General features: G+C 40.4%; 1 protein-coding gene across 14 annotated transcripts in view; it reads left to right on the forward strand.

The window, feature by feature from the left end:
- The window catches only part of MLLT10 (MLLT10 histone lysine methyltransferase DOT1L cofactor), a 219,681-nt gene that overhangs the window by 61,833 nt on the left and 134,199 nt on the right, over nucleotides 1-23,649 (forward strand). For all 14 annotated transcript variants that reach the window (XR_007728788.1, XM_050804023.1, XM_050804025.1 and 11 more), the window contains one exon: nucleotides 5,568-5,677. Coding sequence is in view for 13 of the 14 variants with exons in the window: in XM_050804023.1 (XP_050659980.1) it covers nucleotides 5,568-5,677 (110 nt within the window). In the remaining variant the exon portion in view is untranslated. The remainder of the gene's footprint in view (nucleotides 1-5,567; nucleotides 5,678-23,649) is intronic.

A 23,649-nucleotide genomic window follows, 5' to 3' on the forward strand; every position in this document is an offset into this window, starting at 1 on the left:
TTATAGTGGTTTTGTCAGGTGTTTGTTGAGGATTATGCTGGTCACTTAAAATGAAACAGTTTGTGTAAATTTGGTGTTATTTTTCTTTGAATTCTATATAGAACTTCATGAGAAACTGAAACTTTTCTGGGAAAATTTTTGATTAATTCGTTTTTTGGCAAAAGTGTAGGGACATTCCTTTTTCTCCCTGCCCTGCCCTGCCCTGCCCTGCCCTGCCCTGCCCTGCCCTTCTTCCTTTCCCTTCTTCCTTTCCCTATTTCCTTTCCCTTTTTCCCCTTTCCTTTTTCCCCTTTCCTTCCCCCCTCCCTCCCTCCCTCCCTTCCTTGCTTTCTTCCTTCCTTCCTTCCCTCCCTCTCTTCCTCTTCCTCCTTTTCCTCTTCCTCCTCTTCCTCTTCCTCTTCTTCTTCCTCTTCTTCCTCTTCCTCTTCTTCCTCTTCTTCTTCTTCCTCTTCCTCCTCTTCCTCTTCTTCCTCTTCCTCCTCTTCCTCCTCTTCCTCCTCTTCTTTTTCTTCTTCTTCCTCTTCCTCTTCCTGTTTGTCTTTGTTGCCCAGGATAGAGTGCAGTGATGCAGTCATAGCTCACTGCAGCTTCAAACTACTGGGTTCCAGTGATCCTCCTGCCTCAGCCTCCTGAATAGGTGGGACCACAGGCACACCATGCCTGGCTAATATTTTTTTCTTTTTGTATTTTTTGTAGAGAGAAGTGGTCTTGCTTTGTTGCCGAGGCTGGTCTCGAACATCTGGGCTCAAGCTGTCCTCCTGCCTGATCCTCCCAAAGTGTTGGGATTACAGGCGTGAGCCCTTGGGCCCAGCCTATTTTTGTATACTTAAGTCAATTTTGGTGCAGTCTATTTTTCCAAGAAATTTGACTTCTTTGTATAAGTTGCTGAAATTGTTGGACTGACGTTGCCAATAGTATTATTATTATTATTATTATTATTATTTTGAGATGGAGTCTTGCTTTGTCACTCAAGCTGGAGTGCAATGGTGGCATGATCTCGGCTCACTGCAGACTTCACCTCCCGGGTTCAAGTGATTCTCTGCCTCAGCCTCCGAGTAGCTGGGTTTACATGCAGGCACCACCACGCCCAGCTAATTTCTGTATTTTCAGTAGAGATGTCACCATTTTGGCCAGTCTGCTCTTGATCTCCTGACCTCAGGTGATCCACCTGCCTTGGCCTCCCAGAGTGCTGGGATTACAGGTGCAAGCCACCATGCCTGGCCGCCAATAGTACTTTATTATTATTTTGCTAATTTTGCTAGCATTGGCAGTAATTACCTCATTGTTATTCCTGATGTTGGCGATTTGTGTTCTGGTTTTTTCTTTGTTTTTATTTTTATTTTTTTGACCAGTCCAAATAGAATTGTTCAATTTTGTTGACCTTTTTAAAGAAAGTTTTGGGCTTTGTTAATTTTTATTTCATCTCCCTGTTTTCTATTTTGTTAAACTTCTGCTCTTTATTATTTCCTTCCTACTACTTACTATGTGTTATATATTCCTCTTCTTTTCTAACTTATAAAGGTGGAACCTTAGGTCTTTTAATTTAGATTTTCTTTTCTAATGAAAATATATATGCTGTAAGTTGTTCTCTATTGCTTTTATTGAATCCCAGAAGTTGTTGTTTTTTTTTTTTTTTTGCTGCTGTTGTTATTGTTTTGAGACAGGGCCTTAGTTTGTCACCCAGGCTGGAGGGCAGTGGTGTGATCCTGGCTCACTGAAGCCTCGACCTCCTGGGTTCAAGCGATCCTCCTACCTTAGGCCCTAAAGTAGCTGGGAGTACAGGTGCATGCCACCTTATCCAGCGAATGTTTTTTGTATTTGTTGTAGAGACAGGGTCTCACCATGTTGCCCAGGCTGGTCCCGAACTCCTGAGCTCAAGCGATTAAGAGGCGTGAGCCACTGCCCCCAGCCTACGTCTCAAGTTCTGATAAATTTCATGTTTGTTGCCATTCCGTTCAAGACATTTTCCAGTTTCCCTTGTGGCTTTCTCTTGAACATCTTAGTCTATCTTGGACAGAAGTAGAAGTCTTCTGCTATTTGTTCTTAACATTGATTTTCCCTCTTATTTCTCATTTCTCTTTGTTCTCTTTGTGATTTTTTTTAGTGCTGTATTTTAGTCAGTTTAACAATGCAACTGGTTAGTATTGCATGTAAATTTAATTAATTATATTAAATTGCCTTAAATTGCCTTCTTGGCCGTATCTCTTCCTATATATATTCAAGCATTTATATTTATTTATATAGTGGTTGTGGTAGGGATTATAATTTTCTTATCAGTAAATTCAGTCTACTGAGTGTACCACTTTTTTTTTTTTTTTTCTTTTTGAAACGGACTCTTGCTGTGTTGCCCAGGCTGGACTGCAGTGGCACTATCTCGGCTCACTGCAACCTCCATCTCCTGGGTTCAAGCAGTCCTGCTGCCTCAGCCTCCGGAGTAGCTGGGACTATAGGCACACACCACCACACTCAGCTAATTTTTGTATTTTTAGTAGAGACATGGTTTCGCTATATTGGCCAGGCTCGTCTGAAATTCCTGGCCTCAAGTGATCTGCCCACCTTGGCTATCCAAAGTGTTGGGATTACAGGCATGAGCCACCGCACCCGGCCTGTGTGTACCACTTAACACGAAATGTAGAATGAAACCATATAGACTTCGTTTATCTGTTCCTTTTCCAGTCTTTGTTATAGTTTTATACAAAAATTGCATACATTCACAAACCTTTCCAGTGTTTTAATATTTAATGGTCATTTGTATTGTAAATGAGTGTGAAGGCGTTATTGTTCTATATGTTCATCATATATTAAATGTACCTACATGTTTATCGCTCTTTATATTTTTCTTCAGTTCTGAACTTCCTTCTGGAATCATTTTCCTATTACTCAAGGAAAATTGTTTGGTGTTTCCTTTAATGGAAATCTTTTTTTAAAAAAATGTTTTCTGGCTTTATTTAGTTACCTAGTTTTTCGTTTGATAATTTGCCTTTTGTCTTTAAGATTTTCATTTCTTTCCCTTAGTTTTCTGTAGTTTTATTAATGTCCCTTGGTGTATATCTTATATTACTCTGATTTGTAGTGGTTCTTCAGTCAGTGGCTTTGGGTCTTCTGTTCTGGAAAATTTTCAGGTATTATCAATTCAGATACTGCTTTCATGCCATTTTTCTCTCTTATATTTCTCTGAGATTCTGATTACGTGTGTGTTAGACCCGTCTGCCTATTACATTTTTCATGTGTTATTCCATTTTTTATATTTCTTACTTTTGTGTTTTGTGCTAACATTCTGGATTTCTTCTGACCTGTTTTGTTCGTACTAATTCTCTTTTGATCCATGTCTAAACCATTGTTAATCCCACCCATTGATTTTTTTTTTTTTTTTCCTTCTTGAGATAGGGTCTCTATCACCCAGGTTGGATTGCAGTGGCACAATTATAGTTCACAGCAACTTCCAACTCCTGGGCTCAAGCAATCCTCCCACCTTAACCTCCTGAGTAGCTGGGACTATAGGTGCATGCCGCCGCACCTGGCTCATTATTTTTTTTTGTGGAGATGGGGTCTCACTTTATTGCCTAGGGTTGTCTTGAACTCCTGATCAAGCGATCCGCCTCAGCCTTCCAAAGTACTGGGCTTACAGATGTGAGCCACTGTGCCTGGCTGATTTCTAAATTTGCGCTTTACTTCTGGAATTTTAATTTATTATTATAGTTTTCAGTTCTTTGCATCAATTTAGAATTTTGTCTTGTGTGTACTTGATCATAGTAAGCATACTTATTTTAAAATCTTTATCTGATAACTCAAATACTGATCTGTTTTGATTTTCTTGTTTCTCCTTATTTTCGTTCATATTGTCTTGTCCATGTGTTTGGTACTTATTGTGCTGGAAATTATATGTAATTAAGAAATTTTAGGCTGGGTGTGGTATCTTATATCTGTATTCCCACCACTTTGGGAAGCTGAGACTGGCGGATCACTTGAGGTCAGGAGTTCAAGACCAGCCTGGTCAACATAATGAAACCCCGTCTTTACTAGAAATACAAAAATTAGCCAGCTGTGATGGTGGGCACCTGCAATCCCAGCTACTTGGGAGGCTGAGGCAGGAGAATTGCTTGAACTGGGAGGAAGTTGCAGTGAGCCGAGATTATGCCAGTGCAGTCCAGCCTGGGTGACAGACCAAGGCTTTGTCTCAGAAAAAAAAAAGGGTAGAAATTATTTGTAGCCAAGATGATACTATTTTCTTTTAGAGAGGATAGATGTATATTTGCATCTGCTTGGTGCCTTGGGGGTTGTAATTTAAGATTATCTTGGTCAAATTTCAGAGTTTGAGATGGTCAGAGCCCTGGTGTAGTCTCTTTGAGGGTCTATGTACTTTTAGTGTATTCTTACCCCTGGTTTGCCCTTCAGTGTTGCATCTGAAAGGAGAGGGGTTTACTTGTTCCCTTTTTCTCTTGGTTGGTTGTGAATGTACATCCCTGTACTGTTAGGCCTCTGAGTCTGTCAAAAGTACCCTTCAGGCCTGGTGCAGTGGCTCACGCCTGTAATCCCAGCTTTTTGGGAGGCTGAGTTGGGTGGATCACCTGAGGTCGGGAGTTCAAGACCAGCCTGACCAACATGGAGAAACCCCACCCCTACTAAAAATACAAAATTTAGCCAGGTGTGGTGGTGCATGCCTGTAATCCTGGGAGGCGGAGGCAGGAGAATTGCTTGAACCTGGGAGGCAAAGGTTGCAGTGAGCCGAGATTGCTCCGTTGCACTCCAGCCTGGGCCACAAGAGTGAAACTCTCTCAAAAAAAAAAAAAAAAAAAAAAAAAAGTACCCTTCATCCTCACCACTGCTTTCTCTGAAATAGGCAAATGTCCCCCGGGCAAAAGTGGCCAAAAACTATACCTAGAACTTTCGTTCTCTTCCAGTTTCAGCCCAGAAACTCCTCACTATCATATCAGCTCTTTAATACCTTCAGTTGGGAGGCTGAGGCAGGAGAATTGCTTGAATCCGGGAGGCAGAGGTTGCGGTGAGCCGAGATCGCACCATTGCACTCCAGCCTGGGCAACAGTAGTGAAACTCTGTCTCAAAAAAATATATACATATATATTTCATATGAAATTTAACACACTTCAAATTAAAATAGTGAAATGATTATTACTAATATTAAAAATATTGACACTAAGATAAAAATAATTTCATGTTGATGTTTAAAATGATTAAGATTAAATTATTAAATTTTATCATAAGTATTAAACTTTTAAAAACTCCTTTTATAGTGGTTCTCAGAGGTAGTGTTGATGTGAATATTTGGTCGCCTGTATAAGAAGTGTTAGTGCCGACATCTGAATTTATGAATGTTTCCCTTTATTTATATTACTGTACATCATAACTGGGGAAATGATAAGAATGCTTTGTTTTAGTAGTGGTTTGAGTATTCTCAAGCAATGGAAGTAAGACAGCAATGAGAATTTGTTAATGTCCTTGTTGTGCATTTGTTTCAACAGACATTTGAGGGATCTGTTAAGGAAGTTAATAATGTTAATTTGCTTTTGATAAAACTGAAAATATGACATTTATTTATTTATTTTTAGGTTGGGCCCATGTGGTTTGTGCCCTGTATATTCCAGAGGTACAATTTGCCAATGTTTCCACAATGGAACCAATTGTTTTACAGTCTGTTCCGCATGATCGTTATAATAAGGTACAGTGGATATTATTTTATTACTGTTTAAATATCACTGCTGGGAAGTAGAAAGGAAGTTTTTGTGTTTTTAAAATTACAGATCTCCATCAAATTTAGGGGAGATTTTTTTTTTTTTTTTGAGACGGAGTCTCGCTCTGTCACCCAGGCTGGAGTGCAGTGGCCGGATCTCAGCTCACTGCAAGCTCCACCTCCCGGGTTCACGCCATTCTCCTGCCTCAGCCTCCCGAGTAGCTGGGACTACAGGCGCCCGCCACCTCGCCCGGCTAGTTTTTTGTACTTTTTAGTAGAGACGGGGTTTCACCGTGTTAACCAGGATGGTCTCGATCTCCCGACCTCGTGATCCGCCCGTCTCGGCCTCCCAAAGTGCTGGGATTACAGGCTTGAGCCACCGCGCCAAATTACTACACCAAACTACAGTTATTAAAATGTTATTAATATGTTACTAAGGTCACAGGAGTACAAAGCAAGCAAAACTGTCTTACCTTTTATAGTAACCTAGGTATTTAGTATTCTACGATTTACAGGATATTTTAATCCTTAGAGATCGGCCTTTTAGGAATTATCTACTTCTTTTGTTCTTTCAAGTATCAAGAGTCTGTTAAATTTGAATTAATTATTATTTTGCATAATATTCATTACAGTGTATCACATTCTTTTTTGAAAAACAGTCCTGTATTAGAATGTTACTTGTCTCCCCTGCCAAAGTTATTTGTACCCCAAGATATGGTTTTTATTGTTGACCTTAAAAAAAAAAAGTGTGCTTTTTTCTTGTATATTTTTCTTCATTTAGTACATATTATATTATTGTTTTATTCTCCTCTCCATTTTAGGTTTCACCATTACCCAATGTGCCTTTAAATATAGTTTTACTATTTAATTGAAGGTACACATTCCATCCTTGGAAGAAATAGCAGCCAGCTTTAAGATTTTAAATGTTTTTGTGTAAAAAAACTTCTTATTAGGTAATTAATATTTATTTTAAAAACTTGAAAATACAGACAAGTAAATAAATATAAGACAAAAATCATTCATAATCTTCTCATTCAAGCTCATCCAGGTTTTTTCCTGTGTATTTTTGCTTATAGTATATACTTACAAAAAAATTGAATTGTTTTTGCTTATATTTTTTGTTTGCTTTTGAAACTTACACAGCATCTTTTGTGTGTCAATAAATTGTGTTTCTGCTGTATTTTAAATAGATACTTAGTCTGTAATACAGAATATCATGAGATTTAACAAACTGTAAATTTAATTAAGCAACCCTTTGTGGTTGAAGGGCCTAGTTTGATGTCTGGCATTTAGTGTACACTGCTAGCATCTGTGTAAAAGTGTGTGGACATTTTGGAAGCTTCAGTAAATACATTGTGTGAAATTGTCCTCCAGAAGTTACCCTGTATTAAGCTATATGTGAGATTGCTCATAACTCTATATTATGTTAGGTACACTGTGTTACCCTTTTAAAAACTTTGCTATTCTTTCTAGTAAAAAAATTATTAAAATGTTTGAATGAGTTTATTTGAGTACTGGTAAGGTTAATTATTTTAAAGTTTTTTTTTTTTGAGGATTATTCATGTATGTTAATTGACCTTTCCATATCTGTTTGTTTTAATATTATAATTTTTTTTACAAAGTGTTTTAGAGATCATATTATTTTGTCTTATATATTTGTTGTGCGTGTTTTTTCCCATAATTTAATGTTTGGTTTTTAATTTTATTACATTTTCATAGTTGTTGGTATTCTAGCAGGTTAATTTTTTCTAATGCAGAAGTTTACATTTTTGAGGTCATTTATGCAAATACTCTTTATTGTTTCTGCCTTTGATGCTTTGCAAAGAAAATCTTTATATTAATGTACTTTTTGTTTTTTTTTAGTGCTTTGGAAGTTCATTTTTAAAAACCTTGTTTTTGTTTTTAATTTTAAAAGCATTAAAACTTACAAACAGGTTGCAGGAATAGTACAAAAGAACTCTTCCCTAAACCATTTGAGAGTAACTTACCAATATAATATGCTGTCGCCCCTGAATACTTCAGAATTTCCCATAAAGAAGGATATTCTCTTGGGAATATACAATATGCCATCAAAATAAGGAAATTAACAGTGATACATTATTACTGTCTGATCTTTGGAACCCATTCATGTTTCTGTAGACATATTTATAGCAAAAGAATCACAAACTGCATTTTGACTCTTTGGCCTTTTTATTTATTTTTATTTTTGTACAGAGTCTTGCTCTGTCACCCAGGGTGGAGTGCAGTAGTGCAATCTCGGCTCACTGCAGCCTCCACCTCCTGGGTTCAAGTGATTCTTGTGCCTCAGCCCCTGAGTAGCTGGGATTATAGGTTTGCACCACCACATCCAGCTAATTTTTTTGTGCTTTTAGTAAAGACAGGCTCTTGCCATATTGGCCAGGTTGCTCTTGAACTCCTGGCCTCAAGTGATCTGCCTGCCTCAGCCTCCCAAAGTGTTGGGATTACAGGTGTGAGCCACCCCGCCCGGGCCTCTTTGGTCTTTTAAAATCTCAAATAGTAACTCAGTCTTTCCCTGAGTTTCATAACTTTGATACTTCTGAATATAACAGGCCAGTTACTTTGTAGAATGACCCCCTATTTGGATTTGCCTGATGTTTCATCATGATTAAATACAGTTATGTTTTTTTTTTTTTTTTTTTTTTTTTGAGACAGAGTCTCGCTTTGCCGCCCAGGCTGGAGTGCAGTGGCCGGATCTCAGCTCACTGCAAGCTCCGCCCCCCAGGTTCACGCCATTCTCCTGCCTCAGCCTCCCCAGTAGCTGGGACTACAGGCGCCTGCCACCTCGCCCGGCTAGTTTTTTGTATTTTTTAGTAGAGACGGGGTTTCACCGTGTCAGCCAGGATGGTCTCGATCTCCTGACCTCGTGATCCGCCCGCCTCGGCCTCCCAAAGTGCTGGGATTACAGGCTTGAGCCACCGCGCCCGGCCTACAGTTATGTTTTTAGCAGGAGTATCGCATGTATGATTCTGTGTTCTTTTGTTTGCATCCTATCAGGTGGTACATGATTTCAGTTTTTCCTTGATCACTTGGTTAAGGTGTGTCTGTCAGGTTTCTCCACTGTGAGGTTAATCTTTTTTCTCTTCATAGTCAGTGTGGATTTTGTGGGGGAAGTTCTTCGTATATAAACATCTTGTTCCTTGTGCCTTTTCCTCACTAATTTTAGCATTCATTGATGTCTGTTGACCTAATTTATGACTAGGATTGATGGCAAGGTTTTCTAATTTCACCCTTTCTTTTACATTCATCAGTTGACATTCCACTGTAAGGTAAAGCTTTTTTTACTCCCTAGTATTTCTATTAGTATGGACTTATGCTATTTTATTTTAATAAGTCATATTCCACTAATGTCATTTATTTTGATGTTCATACTGTCTCAGGTTTGCCTGGTGGGACCTCTTTAAGCTGACTTCTGTGTCTTTTGACCTATCATTTCAGAGAAGCATTTCTCTACTTCTGACACAGCAGTATAATCTAAGCTCATCTTGTATTATTCCTGCTGTGGTTCTGAAATCACCATTTCTCTGAGGAGCCTTGATTTCTTTTAGGCAAGAATAATATTTAGGAGCCAAAGTGGGTGCTAGGTGTGGGTTATTGCTACTCTCAGTCAGCATGGCTAGGAAATGTGTGTGTATGTGTGTGTGCATTCCTGCAGAGATACATATTTCTATAAATTCACATCTATATTGTTTCTATATCTATGTAGAAAACTGTGGGCCAGGCGTGATGGCTCAGGCCTGTAATCCTAGCACTTTGGGAGGCCGAAACCAGCGGGATGACTTGAGGTCCAGAGTTTGAAACCAGCCTGGCCAGTGAAACCCCATCTCTACTAGTCCCAGTTACTCAGTAGTCCCAGCTACCCAGGGGGCTGAGGCAGGAGGACTGCTTGAACCTGGGAGGTGGAGGTTGCAGTGAGCCGAGATAGTGCCACTGCAGTCCAGCCTGGGCAACACAGCAAGAGTCCGTTTCAAAAAGAAAAAAAAAAAAGAGTGGTACACTCAGTAGACTGAATTTACTGATAAGAAAATTATAATCCCTACCACAACCACTATATAGATAAATATAAATACTTGAATATATATAGGAAGAGATATGGCTCACGAAGTGAGATTCTGTTTCAAAAAAAAAAAAAAAAAAATTGACTGGGCCCGGTGGCTCACATCTCTAATCCCAGCACTTTGGAAGGCCCAGGCAGGTGGATCATGAGGTCAGGAGTTTAAGGCCAGCCTGACCAAGATGGTGAAACCCCGTCTCTACTAAAAAATACAAAAATTCGCCAGACATGGTAGTGGGCACCTGTATTCCCGCTACTCAGGAGGCTGAGGGAGGAGAATTGCTTGAACCTGGGAGGCAGAGGTTGCGGTGAGCTGAGATTGCACCACTGTACCTCAGCCTGGGCGACAGAGTGAGACTCCATCTCAAAAAAAAAAAATTTAGCTGGGCATGGTGGTGGACACCTGTAATCCCAGCTACGCAGGAGGCTGAGACAGGAGAATTGCTTGAACCTGGGAGTTGGAGGTTGCAGTGAGCCGAGATTGTACCACTGCACTCCAGCCTGGGCAACAGAGTGAGACTCTGTCTCAAAAAAAAAAAAAAAAAGAACAAGCTGTGAGGTCACACAATACTTTTGATTCATTATGTGAATATACATACACACACACCTCTCTATTACTGTAACCATCTCTATATATTGAACTCCATATGCTTATGGTAACTTCTCCAAATCTAGCCCAACAAAACAGGGTTCATTTTAATTTTTTCCCCCATGTTTATGATTCTCAGACAGAAACCTGACTCTTACTATTTTTAATAGTTTACTTATTTGATCAACCTCCTGTTTTGACATACCTTCTGTTGCTGCTCCACCTAATGCAGATGCTATTCTAACCCAGTTCAGGGTTGCTGCTGCTTTCCTGCATGCCAGTCCTTTTCACCCCTCTTGGGATTTGATATTCAGCTTCAGTTCACTACTTCCACTTTGGTTAATCTTTTCACCTTGCTCTGAGATTATCCCCACCACTATCCCCAGCCCCTTAGGGGAGCCAACCTTACTCAGGCTCTTATACTTGTATTGGACTGCCCCCTCCTCCCTAGCATGGATAATTACTATGCTTGAACCCACCTCATGGCCTTTTTTTTTTTTTTGAGACAGGGCTCACTTTGTCACCCAGGCTGGAGTGCAGTGGTGCAGTTTTGGCTCACTGCAGCCTCCACCTCTTGGGCTCAAGCAGTCCTTCCACTTTAGCCCTCTAAGTAGGTGAGACTACAGGTGTACCCATCACACCCAGCTAAGTTTTTTGTATTTTTTTGTAGAGTTGAGGTTTCATCATGTTGCCCAGGCTAGTCTTGAACTCCTGAGCTCAAGTGATCTGCCTGCTCTGGCCTCCCAAAGTGCTAGGATTACAGGCATGAGCCACCATGCCCAGCCCCATCTCATGGCTTTAAGACTAAAGTGTTCAAGTAGAAAAGGAGCGAGGGTAGACCAAAGAAGGAACTATTTAGATATAAGTATTTTATTAGCCTAGAATTAATTTTAGAATATGGTAAGATATGTGCCTAACTTTCCCCTCCCACCTGGTTAGTCAACTTTTCCAACACTATTGCTGAATAATCTGTTTTCCAGTGTGATTTGAAATATTGTTTGAATCATTACTAAATTCTTCAATGCTTGAGTATGTTTCTGGACTTTTTTTGTGTTCCATTGGTGTGTCTATTTTTATTCTGGTACCACACTATTTTAAATTGTTATGGCTTTATATACGTTTTAGTACATGGTAAGACAAATATTGTCATGTATTTATTTTTCTAGATGAACATTAGGACTAATAAAAGCACAATTTAGACTGTATTAGAGTTACAGTGAAATACTGTTTCAGGGATGAATTTTTTTATAATATTGACTCTTTCCTTCCAGAAACATGGTGTATCTGTTTATCAAGTTTACTTTTTTTCTTCTTTCTATTTCTTTCCTTTTTATAGCTTTTCTTATATGCGATCGCTTTATGTTTGTTGGATTTTTGTTGTTGATTTGTTTTGTTCTACTTAGTGTTAGAATAGGCTCAGTGGCTCATGCCTGTAGTCCTAGCACTTTGGGACGCCCAGGCAGGAGTATCGCTTGAGTCCAGAAGTTTGAGACCAGCCTGGACAACAAGCAAGACCCCTTCTCTACAAAAAAGATAAAATTTAGCCAGGTGTGGGGAGGCACATGCGTCTGTAGTCCAGCTACTCAAGAAGCTGCAGTGGGAGGATCCCTTGAGCCCAGGAGGTCGAGGCTGCAGTGAACTGTGATTGTGCCCCTGCACCCCTGCCTGGGCAACAGAACAAGACCCTGTTCAAAAACGAACAGCAAGCAAAGAAACAAAAAACAAAAAAGAAAAAAAGTTAATGAACTGGGTGTGGTGGCTCACGCCCATAATTTCAGTACTTTGGGAGGTTGAAGTGGGAGGATTGCTTGAGCCCAGGAGTACCAGACCAGCCAGGACAACATTCTGAGACCCCACCTCTGCAAAGAAGAAAAACAATTAGCCGGGCATGGTGGTGCTCGCCTGTAGTCCCTCCCAACTACTCGAGAGGCTGAAGTGCGAGGATCACTTGAGTCTGGGAGGTCAAGGCTCTAGTGAGCTATGATTGTGTGACTGTACTCCAGACTAGGTGACAGAGTGAGACCCTGTCTCAAAAAATAAAAAAAGTTAATAATAAGATTTTGTTCATGTATATTCTTTATGCCTAATAATGGGGCATGCAATTCTGAAATGACAGGAATGATTGCAAAATGGTTTTGAAGACATCAGTCCTTAATGGATGATAGGTAATAAAGGATACGTTTGGGAATATTTATTTACTGGGCATTTGCTATGGTCCTACTTTGTATCAAGCATTGTGTTAGACACCAGGAATTCAAGGATAAATAAAATAGGGGGTTTCCCCTCCTCAAGTAGGAAGACAAATAAATAAATGTATGAAAATTAAAATATATATTACATAACAATAAGGCCGAATGGAGTATTATGGGTAAATATTGAAAGGAGGGATTATTCTTGTCTCAGGAATTGAGTAAGGCGTACAAAGAGCTTCTAGGGCTTTGCAGAATAATTAGGCATTTGACCTGTGCAGAAAAGGATCAAATAAAAATTGCAGACAGAGAAAGTGACATAACCTAGGGTAGCAGGTGCAAAGGGAAGAAGTGGTAGGCATGTTCAGAGAATAAAAAATAGTGCTATGTGACTAGAACATTGTGGAATTTAGAAAAAATGAAATTTTGTGAGTACTAGGAAAACAATTTGCTGGAATATCTTTATTGTATATCTAAATAGCAGAGAATTCACTGTATTGACCTGTGAAATTTTTTACATGTTGTTAAATATATAATGGCCAGTTTTTAAAATATTTATTAATTTTAATAGGTTTTGGGGGAGCACATGGTGTTTGGTTACATGACTAAGTTCTTTAGTGGTGATTTCTGAGGTTTTGGTGTACCCATCACCCAAGCAGTTTACACTGTGCCCAATGTGTAGTCTTCTATCTCTCACCCCATTTCCACCCTTTACCCCAAATCCGCAAAGTTCGTTGTGTATCATTCTAATCCCTTTGTGTCCTCATAGGTTAACTTCCTTTGTTTATTTGTTTGGTTGGTTGGTTGTGTTTTTTGAGACAGAGTCTTGCTCTGTCACCCAGGCTGGAGTACAGTGGTTCACTCTTGGCTCACTGCAACCTCTGCCTCCTGGATTTAAGCAATTCTCGTGCCTCAGCCTCCCAAGTAGCCGGGGATTACAGGCATGCATCACCACTTCCGGTTAATTTTTTTTGCATTTTTAGTAGAGAGGTTTTCGCCACATTGGTCAGGCTGGGCTTGAACTCCCAGCCTCAAGTGATCCGCCCGCCTTGGCTGCCTCCCAAAGTTCTGGGATTACAGGTGTGAGCCAGTGCGCCTGGTCTATTTATTTTTTATAGAGACAAGATCTCCCTATGTTGCCCAGGGAGGTCTCTAACTCTTGGTCTCAAGGAATCCTCCTGCCTCAGCCTCTGAAAGTGCTGGGATTATAGTTGCGAGCTAGCAGCTCTGGCCAGTGGCCAGTTTTTGTAAAATTTAAATCATTGGATCCTATTTTTATATTTTTGACTGCTTTTTTTTTTTTTTTTTTTTTTGAGACGGAGTCTCGCTCTGTCACCCAGGCTGGAGTGCTGTGGCCGGATCTCAGCTCACTGCAAGCTCCGCCTCCCGGGTTCACGCCATTCTCCTGCCTCAGCCTCCTGAGTAGCTGGGACTACAGGCGCCCGCCACCTCACCCGGCTAGTTTTTTTTGTATTTTTTAGTAGAGACAGGGTTTCACCGTGTTAGCCAGGATGGTCTCGATCTCCTGACCTCGTGATCCGCGATATTTTCTTCTGTTACATGCATTAACTCATGATTTCACTGACATGTTTTGTTAAAATTACCTTTTTTTTTTTTTTTTTTTTTGAGATGGAGTCTCGCTCTGTGGCCCAGGCTGGAGTGCAGTGGCGCGATCTCGGCTCACTGCAAGCTCCGTCCCCCGGGTTCACGCCATTCTCCTGCCTCAGCCTCCCGTGTAGCTGGGACTACAGGCGCCCGCCCCTACGCCCAGCTAATATTTTTTTTGTATTTTTAGTAGAGATGGGGTTTCACCGTGTTATCCAGGATGGTCTCAATCTCCTGACCTCGTGATCCGCCCGTCTCGGCCTCCCAAAGTGCTGGGGTTACAGGCGTGAGCCACGGCACCCGGCCTAAAAATTACCTTTTAATAAGTTTTCAGAAATGTGAAGATTGTGGCAGCAAAGGGATTTGGGAACTTTTTTGGGTAGAAGCTTGTATCCTTCAGAGTTAAGGAAGCATTCATTTTTAGAAAGCTACAGTTTCCATAGAGAGTAGTTAGCAGATGATGAGTATATCATTTGTATATGTATATGTATATGTATATGTATATTCTTAAATAGTCCTTTATATTGGATGGCCCTGAAGTAAAGAGTGTTTATAAGTATAGGAAGGATGAGCTAGGCCAGAGAAACAAACAAAAACATCAAAAAACATGATGTCATCTAATTGTAAGATTAAACATAATGGAAGTCTTAGAGATTGCTAACCTGTTTCCGCCTTATTTTTTTCCAAAAGTAATAGTAGTGGATAGCAATTAAGTTTTTATCAGTATATTTAGTGTCTGTGTAAACAATTTTTTTTTTTTTTTTTGAGACGGAGTCTCGCTTTGTGGCCCAGGCTGGAGTGCAGTGGCTCAGTCTTGGCTCACTGCAACCTCCATCTCCCAGGTGCAAGCGATTCTCCTGCCTCAACCTCCCATGGTCTCGATCTCCTGATCTCGTGATCCGCCTGCCTTGGCCTCCCGAGGTGCTGGGATTACAGTTGTGAGCCACTGCGCTGGCCAGAACTTTGTTTTTTTTTTTTTTGAGAGTGAGTCTTGTTCTGTCGCCCAGGCTGGAGTGCAGTGCTGAAATCTCGGCTTACTGCAACCTCCGCCTTCCAGGTTCAAGCGATTCTCCTGCCACAGCCCCCTGGAGTAGCTGGGATTACAGGCATCCACTACCACACCCAGCTAATTTTTTTTTTTTTTTTTTTTTTTTTTTGAGGCGGATTCTCACTGTATCACTCAGGTTGGAGTGCAGTGGTATGATCGTGGCCCAGTGCACCCTCTCTGCCTCGCAGGTTTAAGTGATTCTCATCATGCCTCAGTCTCCTGAGTAGCTGGGATTATAGGCGTGGACCACCATGCCCAGCTAATTTTTGTATTTTTGGTAGAGATGGGGTTTTGCCATGTTGGCCAGGCTGGGCTCGAACTCCTGACCTCAAGTGATCCAGCAGCCTTAGCCTCCCAAAGTGCTGGGATTACAGGTGTAAGCCACTGTGCCTGGCCAAGTAAAAGATATTTTTGAAAGCACTAAATATTCTTTATGGATTTTAGGACTCCCCAAAATGAGGTTTCCGGTAAATAGGGAAGCGAAACATTTCATCTATCTGCCCATTCATCTTGTCCTCATTTATGGCTTGTCCTCTTGTATGTACCAGGTCTGTATAGTGGATAGATGTGCATAAATCAGTGATTGTTAAACAGTAATATGTGCAAGGATTTTTGAGGTACAGTGAATGTCCACTGAACCTTTAACAGGACTGAGGAAAGAGGGAGGAGGTATCTTAGAAAAGGTCGCAGTTTTTCCTAAGAGTAAGAAACCTCCAGGTGCTGACTGTGAAGAGAGGAGAAAGGAAGGAACACATGAGTGGCTGTTAATTTTACAGATTGAAGGAGCAAAAACTTTGAAGTGGGAAATAACAAGGACAGTGGTGAGCAGGGGGAGGGATTTGGGATGGTGGCAGGGAGAAGGGTAGTATTGTTAGGACCCTGAATGTGCTAGGCAGAATGCTGAGAGAGACTGTCAAGGGTCAGGCACCTCATGCATCGTGTTAAGGAGCCTAAAGCTTATCTCTATTGAAGGGTTTTTATGTTCAGAAAGGATTTGCCTAGGTCTGTCATTCTAATGGATCAGGGGAAGGAGGATTGGGAGATGGAAGATAGAAGAGACAAGAGACCTAGAATCTGTTTAGACTCTGACAGTGTCCCAGAGGTACTAATGAGGATCTGAAGTAGTAGGAACAACAGGACAGAGACATTCAGTAATATGTAAGAGCTTCAGCTGACCAGCCTGGTGATCAATTTAATGTGACAGAGAAGAGGGAGGAAGAAATAGCAGAATGAGTTTTCCATTTCGAGAATATATGTTCTAGGTGCATCACCACTACCTGAGATAGAACACACACACACACACACACACACACACACACACACACACACACACACACACACACACACACACACACACACACACACACAGAGTTAATTGAACCATTTCTTAGAATGAAGAGATAGACACTAAGTTTTAAATTCCCGGCTTATGTTCATGGAACATATTACCCTGTTTGTAAAACAAGTCTTGTGTCTACAAATTGTTCACTGGCATATATTAACAAGATGATAATAAGGCCCCAGATATTCACATTTGTATGAAAGCATTGAATATATTTGCATTTGTCTATATCTAATAAATGTTTAGTTTTGCTTGGCACTTTATACTAGTTACTTAGTTACATTAATTTTTCTTTTCTGGAGAATTGAATCATTTTGAAAAGCAAAATCTTGCAGTTCTATCTGTAAAAAAACTCATTTGTTCTTTTTGATATATCAGCTGATTCTCATTTTGAAATTTCCTGTTTGACTTCTCTCTGTTGTCTATGTGTTCTCTCTCTCCAGCCCCCTCTCCCCAACCCTTAGTTACACATTCTCTTATACTTGGTATTCTCTTTTTCTCAGGAATAGTAAACTATTATTCATTATATTTATTTCTTGTGGTCTCTTCTCCCCTCCCCCACTTCTTTTTTTTCCGAGATGGTCTCTCACTGTTGCCCAGGCTGGAGTGCAGTGGTGCAATTACAGCTCACTGTAGCTTTGACCTCCCAGCCTTAAGCGATCCTCCCACCTCAGCCTCCTGAGTAGCTGGGACTACAGGCATGCATCATCATGTCTGGCTACTTTTGTTTTATTTTTTGTAGAGATGGGATCTTACTATGTTGCCTAGGCTGGTCTTGAACTCCTGGATTCAAACAACCCCGTAACCTTGGCTTCCCAAAGTGTTGGATTGACAAGCGTGAGCCACCATGCTTGGTCTCTTTGTGTCTTTTGTGCTTGTCAACTTGATATATTATTTGCTTTCTTACTCCCAACAATTCCAAGACTCAAAGGCCTATTTATCTGATAAGGACTGTGGAAGAATGGCACTATAATATCCCTCATTGTTATTTCTTTTCTCTTAGCTACCAAAGGCAGCAAGCATTCCAATCTAAACTTTTGAAAATGGCAGTGTATAGTAGCTAGCTTAAAATTGTTCATGAGATTAAAATCTATAATCTCACTCACCAATATTACCTGTCTCAATGCTTTTCTTTTTGTAATATTTATTTATTTATTTAGAGACAGAGTCTTACTCCGTCACCCCGTGGTGGAGTGCAGTGAACAATTATGGCTCATGATACCCTCAAACTGCGGGCCTCAAGCAATCGGTCCTCCCACCTCAGTCTCCCAAGTAGCTAGGAGTACAGGTGCCACCACCACACTCAGTTTTTAAAAAATATTGGTAGAATTGGTAGAGAGACAGCATCTTGCTATATAGCCCAGGCTGGTTGTGAACTCCTGGCCTCAAGTTGTCCTTCCACCTCAGCCCCCAAAATGCTGGGATTATAGTCAGCCACTATGCCTGGCCCTATCTCTGTTTTTTTTTTTTTTTTTTTTTAAATGTTCGTTTGGCTTCTGGAATACTCTAGATGATAGGTATTTATATAATTGATAAGAAATTGATTAGGAGATTTTACAAAAACTGATACTTAAGGGGAGGTTACATTGCTGAGCAACATGGTATCAAAATAAGACAGGTCAAATTTGAGAAATCTGATTCTACACGTTACCCTACAGGTAACTGACTCGATGTCTCAGTCCTAAATTTCTAGGAGGGCAATTCTGGTGTAAGCACCTGGATTTAGAAGCTATTTTCACCTAGACAAACATGAATACCTAGGCACCAGTCCATTATTAGAAATTGAGCACAGATGCTAATTTCTAGAAAAGAGAGATGGGTTGTCCAGGTGGGCAAGAAGTTGCAGTTTTGATCAGGCTGCTGCTGCTGGTAATTTTTTTCCAGCTACAAAGTTCCAGGATACACAGTTTGCCTCTTTCTCCCCTACCCCTGACTGGCCCCCCCATTATAGGTCAAATTTATTTTTTTTTTGAAAGTTGAAAGCATTGACGTATCCTGGAATTGTGACCATATAAGTTCCCAGGTAATATACCATGTGATAATCTTTTTATAGGGTTATGTCAAGAACCTTTTGTATGTACCACCTTTTCCCCACAGTGATGAAGAAACAAAGGAATGCATGTTAGTTGCAAAAAGTCTGAGTGAGTAGACTCCTAGATTAACGTGTCTTATGTGACACTAGGGGCATATAGATCATTTTTAAGGGAATATAAGTAACTGTGATGATTAATGTTTACAAATTGGTTTTAATTTTTTGAAGCTGTTGTTGTGCCATGTAATCCATTATGGTTTTCTTCACATAAACATTTAAATGGAATTTTTTCCTTTATCTAAACTCTTAACCAAAATTTTTTTTTTCTTTTTTTTTTGAGATGGAGTCTCACTCTGTTGCCCAGACAACAGAGTGTGCAGTGGTGCGATCTTGGCTCACTGTAACCTCCTCCTCCCGAGTTCAAGCCATTCTCCTGTCTTAGCCTCCCGAGTAGCTGGGATTATAGGTGTCCACCACCACGCTCAGCTAATTTTTTTTTTTTTTTTTTTTGGTATTTTTGGTAGAGGCGGGGTTTCGCCATGTTGGCCAGGCTGGTCTCAAATTCCTGATATCTGGTGATTTGCCCACCTTGGCCTCTGAAAGTGCTGGGATTACAGGTGTGAGCCACTGTGCTGGCCTTGACCAATTTCTTTTATCCCTGATGTAAAGAGCAGCTTTGGGGCTTATTTCCAATTTTATTCAAATGTTTTCTAATTTGTTTGCTTCTGCTTTTAAAACTTTAATACTTACTCTACTTATTATAACATTCTTTTGTTTATTAAGAATTTATTTCTGAAATTGTCAAATATGTAAAACAGTAAGCAATAATATAACAAACACCCTGCATACATTCATCACCCAATTCTAAAACCTGACCAGCTCATAGCCAATTTTTCATACATCTCCTGTAGTAGTTTCCTAGGGCTGCTGTAACAAAATATCACAAACTGGGTGGCTTAAAGCAGCAGAAATTTCTTCTCATAATTAAGGAGGCTACAAGTCTGAAATAAAGATATCAGCTGGGTTGGATCCTTTTGAGAACTCATAAGGGAAATCTATTCCATGCCTCTTAGCTTTTGGTGATGGGTGTCAATGGTTGACAGGTTTTTTTTTTTTTTTTCTTTTTCTTTTTTTAATCACCCTAATCTCTGCTTCTGTCTTCACATTCCATTCTTCCTTTGTTTCTGTCTCCATATGGCTATCTTCTTATTAGGAGATGAGTCATATTGGATTAGAGGCCTGCCCTACTCCATCATGTGACCTCATCCAAATTACATTTGCAATGATCCTTTTTCCAAATAAGGTTACTCTCTAAGATACTGGGGGTTAAGGACTTCACATACATTTCTTGGGGACCACAATTCACAATTCAACCCATAGCAGACTGCCTTCTGGCCCCCCCAAAATTTATGTTCTTTCCACATACAAAATAGATGCGCTGTATCCCAATATCCCCCAAAAGTATTAATCCATTTTGATGTAAACTCTGTAAGTAAGTCTCACATCTTACCTGAATATAATAAACTCAGAAAGTCCCAAATCTCATCTTCTGAATCATCTGAATTGGCGATGGGTTAAGACTTTGGTTAATTCTGAAGCAAAATTTCTGTCTCTGCTGGGCATCTCTGGTGGCTCATACCTGTAATCTCAGCACTTTGGGAGGCCAAGGTGGGCAGATGACCTGAGGTCACGAGTTCAAGACTAGCCTGGCTAACACAGTGAAACCTGTCTCTACTAAAAATGCAAAAATTAGCCGGGTGTGGTGGCACCTGCCTGTAGTCCCAGCTATTCGGGAGGCTGAGGCAGGAGAGTCGCTTGAACCCGGGAGGCAGAGGTTGCAGTGAGTCAAGATTGTGCCATTGCACTCCAGCCTCGGTGGCAAGAGTGAGACTCTGTCTAAAAAAAAAAAAAAATAGCAACTTCTATTTCTAAACCTGTGATACATAGAAAACAAGTTACCTTTCTGAGATGCAGTGGTGGGACAGGCGGAGAAGCATTCCTATTCCAAAAGAGAGAAATTGGAAGGAAAATAGGGATTTAGAGCAGGTTTATAAGTCTGCAGGACAAATTCCATTCAGTTCTGAGACTTAAAAATAGTTCTCTGTGGCTTGATATTCTGTTCCCTAGGCCCATTGACATGGCCTTACCCCTTGGTCCTGGGTTGGCAGCCTGCCCTTTTTTTTTTTTTTCTTCTTATGCCTACTTAGTTCCTATTTTTTTTTCCTACCTTTTTAATCTTAAGTACAGATGCTTCTTGAGTTATGATGAGCTTACATTCTAATAAGGCAGGAGGATTATTTGAGCCCAGGAGTTTGAGGCTTTCGTTTGTGATTATTGCACCTGTGAACAGCCACTTCACTGCAGCCTAGGCAACATAGTGAGACCCCATCTCTAAAAAAAGAAAAGAAAGAAATATACCTTACTGATCTAACATTTTGGCTTAGCCTAGCCTACCTTAAACATGCTCAGAACACTTACATTAGCCTACAGTTGGGAGAAATCATCTGGCTACACGGTACACTGGACAAGCAAGCATTGGTTGTTTAGTCTCATGATGGCATGGCTGACTGGGAGTTGTGGCTTGCTGCCGCTGCCCAGCATCCCCATTGTACTATTGTGTGTTGGGTTTGCATCATGGTGGTAAAGTTGAGAAACTCTAAGTAGAATGATTTTAAGTTGGATACCACCTACAGATACTTTCTAGTATACCATTTTAATTTCTTTTATTTTTCATTTTTATTTTATTTTATTTTATTTTTGAGATAGGGTCTTGCTCTGTCACCCTGTCTGGAGTGCAGTGGCACTGTCACGGTCACTGCAACATCAACCTCCCAGGTTCAAGTGATCCTTCCTGCTCAGCCTCACAAGCAGCAGCGACTATAGCCATATGCCATCATGCCTAAGTTTTTTATTGTTTGTAGTGACTGGCTATGTTGCCCAGGCTGGTGTCAAACTCCTGGGCTCAAGCTATCCTCCTGCTTCAGTCTCCCAAAGTGCTGGGAGCTACAGGTGTTTGGCTTACTGGCCTGGCCTTTCTTATGTTTGAGATACATATATATCTCTCAACTCACTCACATTGAGATATATATATATATCTCAATCTCGACTCACTGCAGGCTCTGCCTCTGGGTTCACGCCATTTTCCTGCCTCAGCCTCCCAAGTAGCTGGGACTACAGGGGCCTGCCACCACGCCTGGCTAATTTTTTTGTAGTTTTAGTACAGACAGGGTTTCACCGTGTTAGCCATGCTGGTCTTGATCTCCTGACCTCGTGATCCGCCCACCTCAGCCTCCCAAAGTTTTGGGATTACAGGCGTGAGCCACCGTGCCCGGCCCTTTATGATTTTTAAAACGATTTTTCTTGAATTATTTTCTTAGTGGTTGTTGTAGGGCTTACTATCTTTATCTTAACTTACTTTACTTAATTTTAGTAAGATGTATAAGCATATCTTTTTTTTTTTTTCTTAAGCATATCTCATTTTATTGGGCTCCTTTTTATTGTACTTCACAGGAATTGCATGGCTTTTTTCTTTTTTTACCAAATTGAAGGTTTGCGGCAACCCTGGAGTAAGCAAGTCTGTTGGTTTCATTTTTCCAACAGCATGTGCTCACTTAGTGACTCTTTGTCCCTTTTTGTTAATTCTCATAATATTTCACACATTTTCATTATTATATCTGTTATGGTTATGTATGATCAGTGACCTTTGATGTTACTTACTATAAGGTGAAGTTAATAAATGTTGTATGCATTCTGACTGCTGTACCAGCTTGCTGTTCCCTCATCTCTCTCTACTCTCCTCAGGCCTCCCTGTTCCCTAAGACACAACAATGTTGAATGTAGGCCAATTAGTAGCCCTTTGACAGTGTACATAGTCACCTAGGAGCTCTGATGAAGATGTACAAGAAAATGTTCTTTTCATGCCTGCTAACACAACATCCATCCTGCAGTCTCTGGATCCAGGAGTCAATTTGACATATAAGTCTTATTTAAGAAACACATTTCGAAAGGCTATGGCTGCTATATAGAGGGTGATTCCTCTGATGGATCTGGACAAAGTACATTGAAAATTTTCTGGAAAGAATTCACCATTCTAGGTACCATTAAGAACATTTGTGTTTTGTGGGTGGAGGTCAAAATATCAACATGAACGGGAGTTTGAAAGAAGTTGATTGTATCCTTCATGGATGACTGAGAGATTCAAGACTTTGATGGAGGCTGCAGATGTGGTGGCCAGTGGCAAGAGAGCTAGAATTAGAAGTGGAACCTGAAGATGTGACTGAATTGCTGCAATCTCATGGTCAAACTTCAGTGAATATCTTCTCATAGATGAAGAAAGAAAGTGCTTTCTTGAGATGGAATCTGTTTCCTGTGAAGATGGTGTAAACATTGTTGAAATGACAACAAAGGTGGTAGAATATGCCCCTATACTTAGTTGATAAAGTGGCAGCCAGATTTGAGAGAATTGACCCCAATTTTGAAGAAAGTTTTACTGTAGGTAAAATGCTGTCAAACAGCAGCGTATGCTACACAGCAATGTTTTATGAAAGGAAGAGTCAATTGATATAGCCAACTTTATTGTTAATTTAAAAAGTGGCTAAGAGTGGTAGTTCACACCTCTAATCCCATCCCTTACAGAGACACTAGTATTGCTTGAAGCCAGGAGTTTGAGACCACCCAGGGCAACATAGCAAGACCTTGTCTCTACTTAAAAAAAAAAAAAAAAAAAAAAAAAAAGAAAGATAGTGAAAGTGCCACAACCACCACCTCAGTGAGTCAGAAGCCATCAACTCTGAGGCAGGAGTTTTTACCACCAGAAAGATAAAGACTTGCAGAAAGCAGTATTCTCCTGTAAAGCTCCATTGTCCTCCTCCGCCTTTTGCTGTTGTTATAATAAACATTATATATGTTAAAAACTCAACAATATGTTGGTAAACTTACTGTTTTATATAATATGTGCTTTTTTTTTTTTTGAGATGGAGTTTTGCTCTAGTTGCCCAGGCAGGAGTGGAATGGCGCGATCTCGGCTCACCACAACCTCTGCCTCTTGGGTTCAAGCAATTCTCATGCATCAGCCTCCTGAGTA

This window comes from Macaca thibetana, chromosome 9, assembly GCF_024542745.1.
Source record: "Macaca thibetana thibetana isolate TM-01 chromosome 9, ASM2454274v1, whole genome shotgun sequence".
Classification (NCBI taxonomy): domain Eukaryota; kingdom Metazoa; phylum Chordata; class Mammalia; order Primates; family Cercopithecidae; genus Macaca; species Macaca thibetana.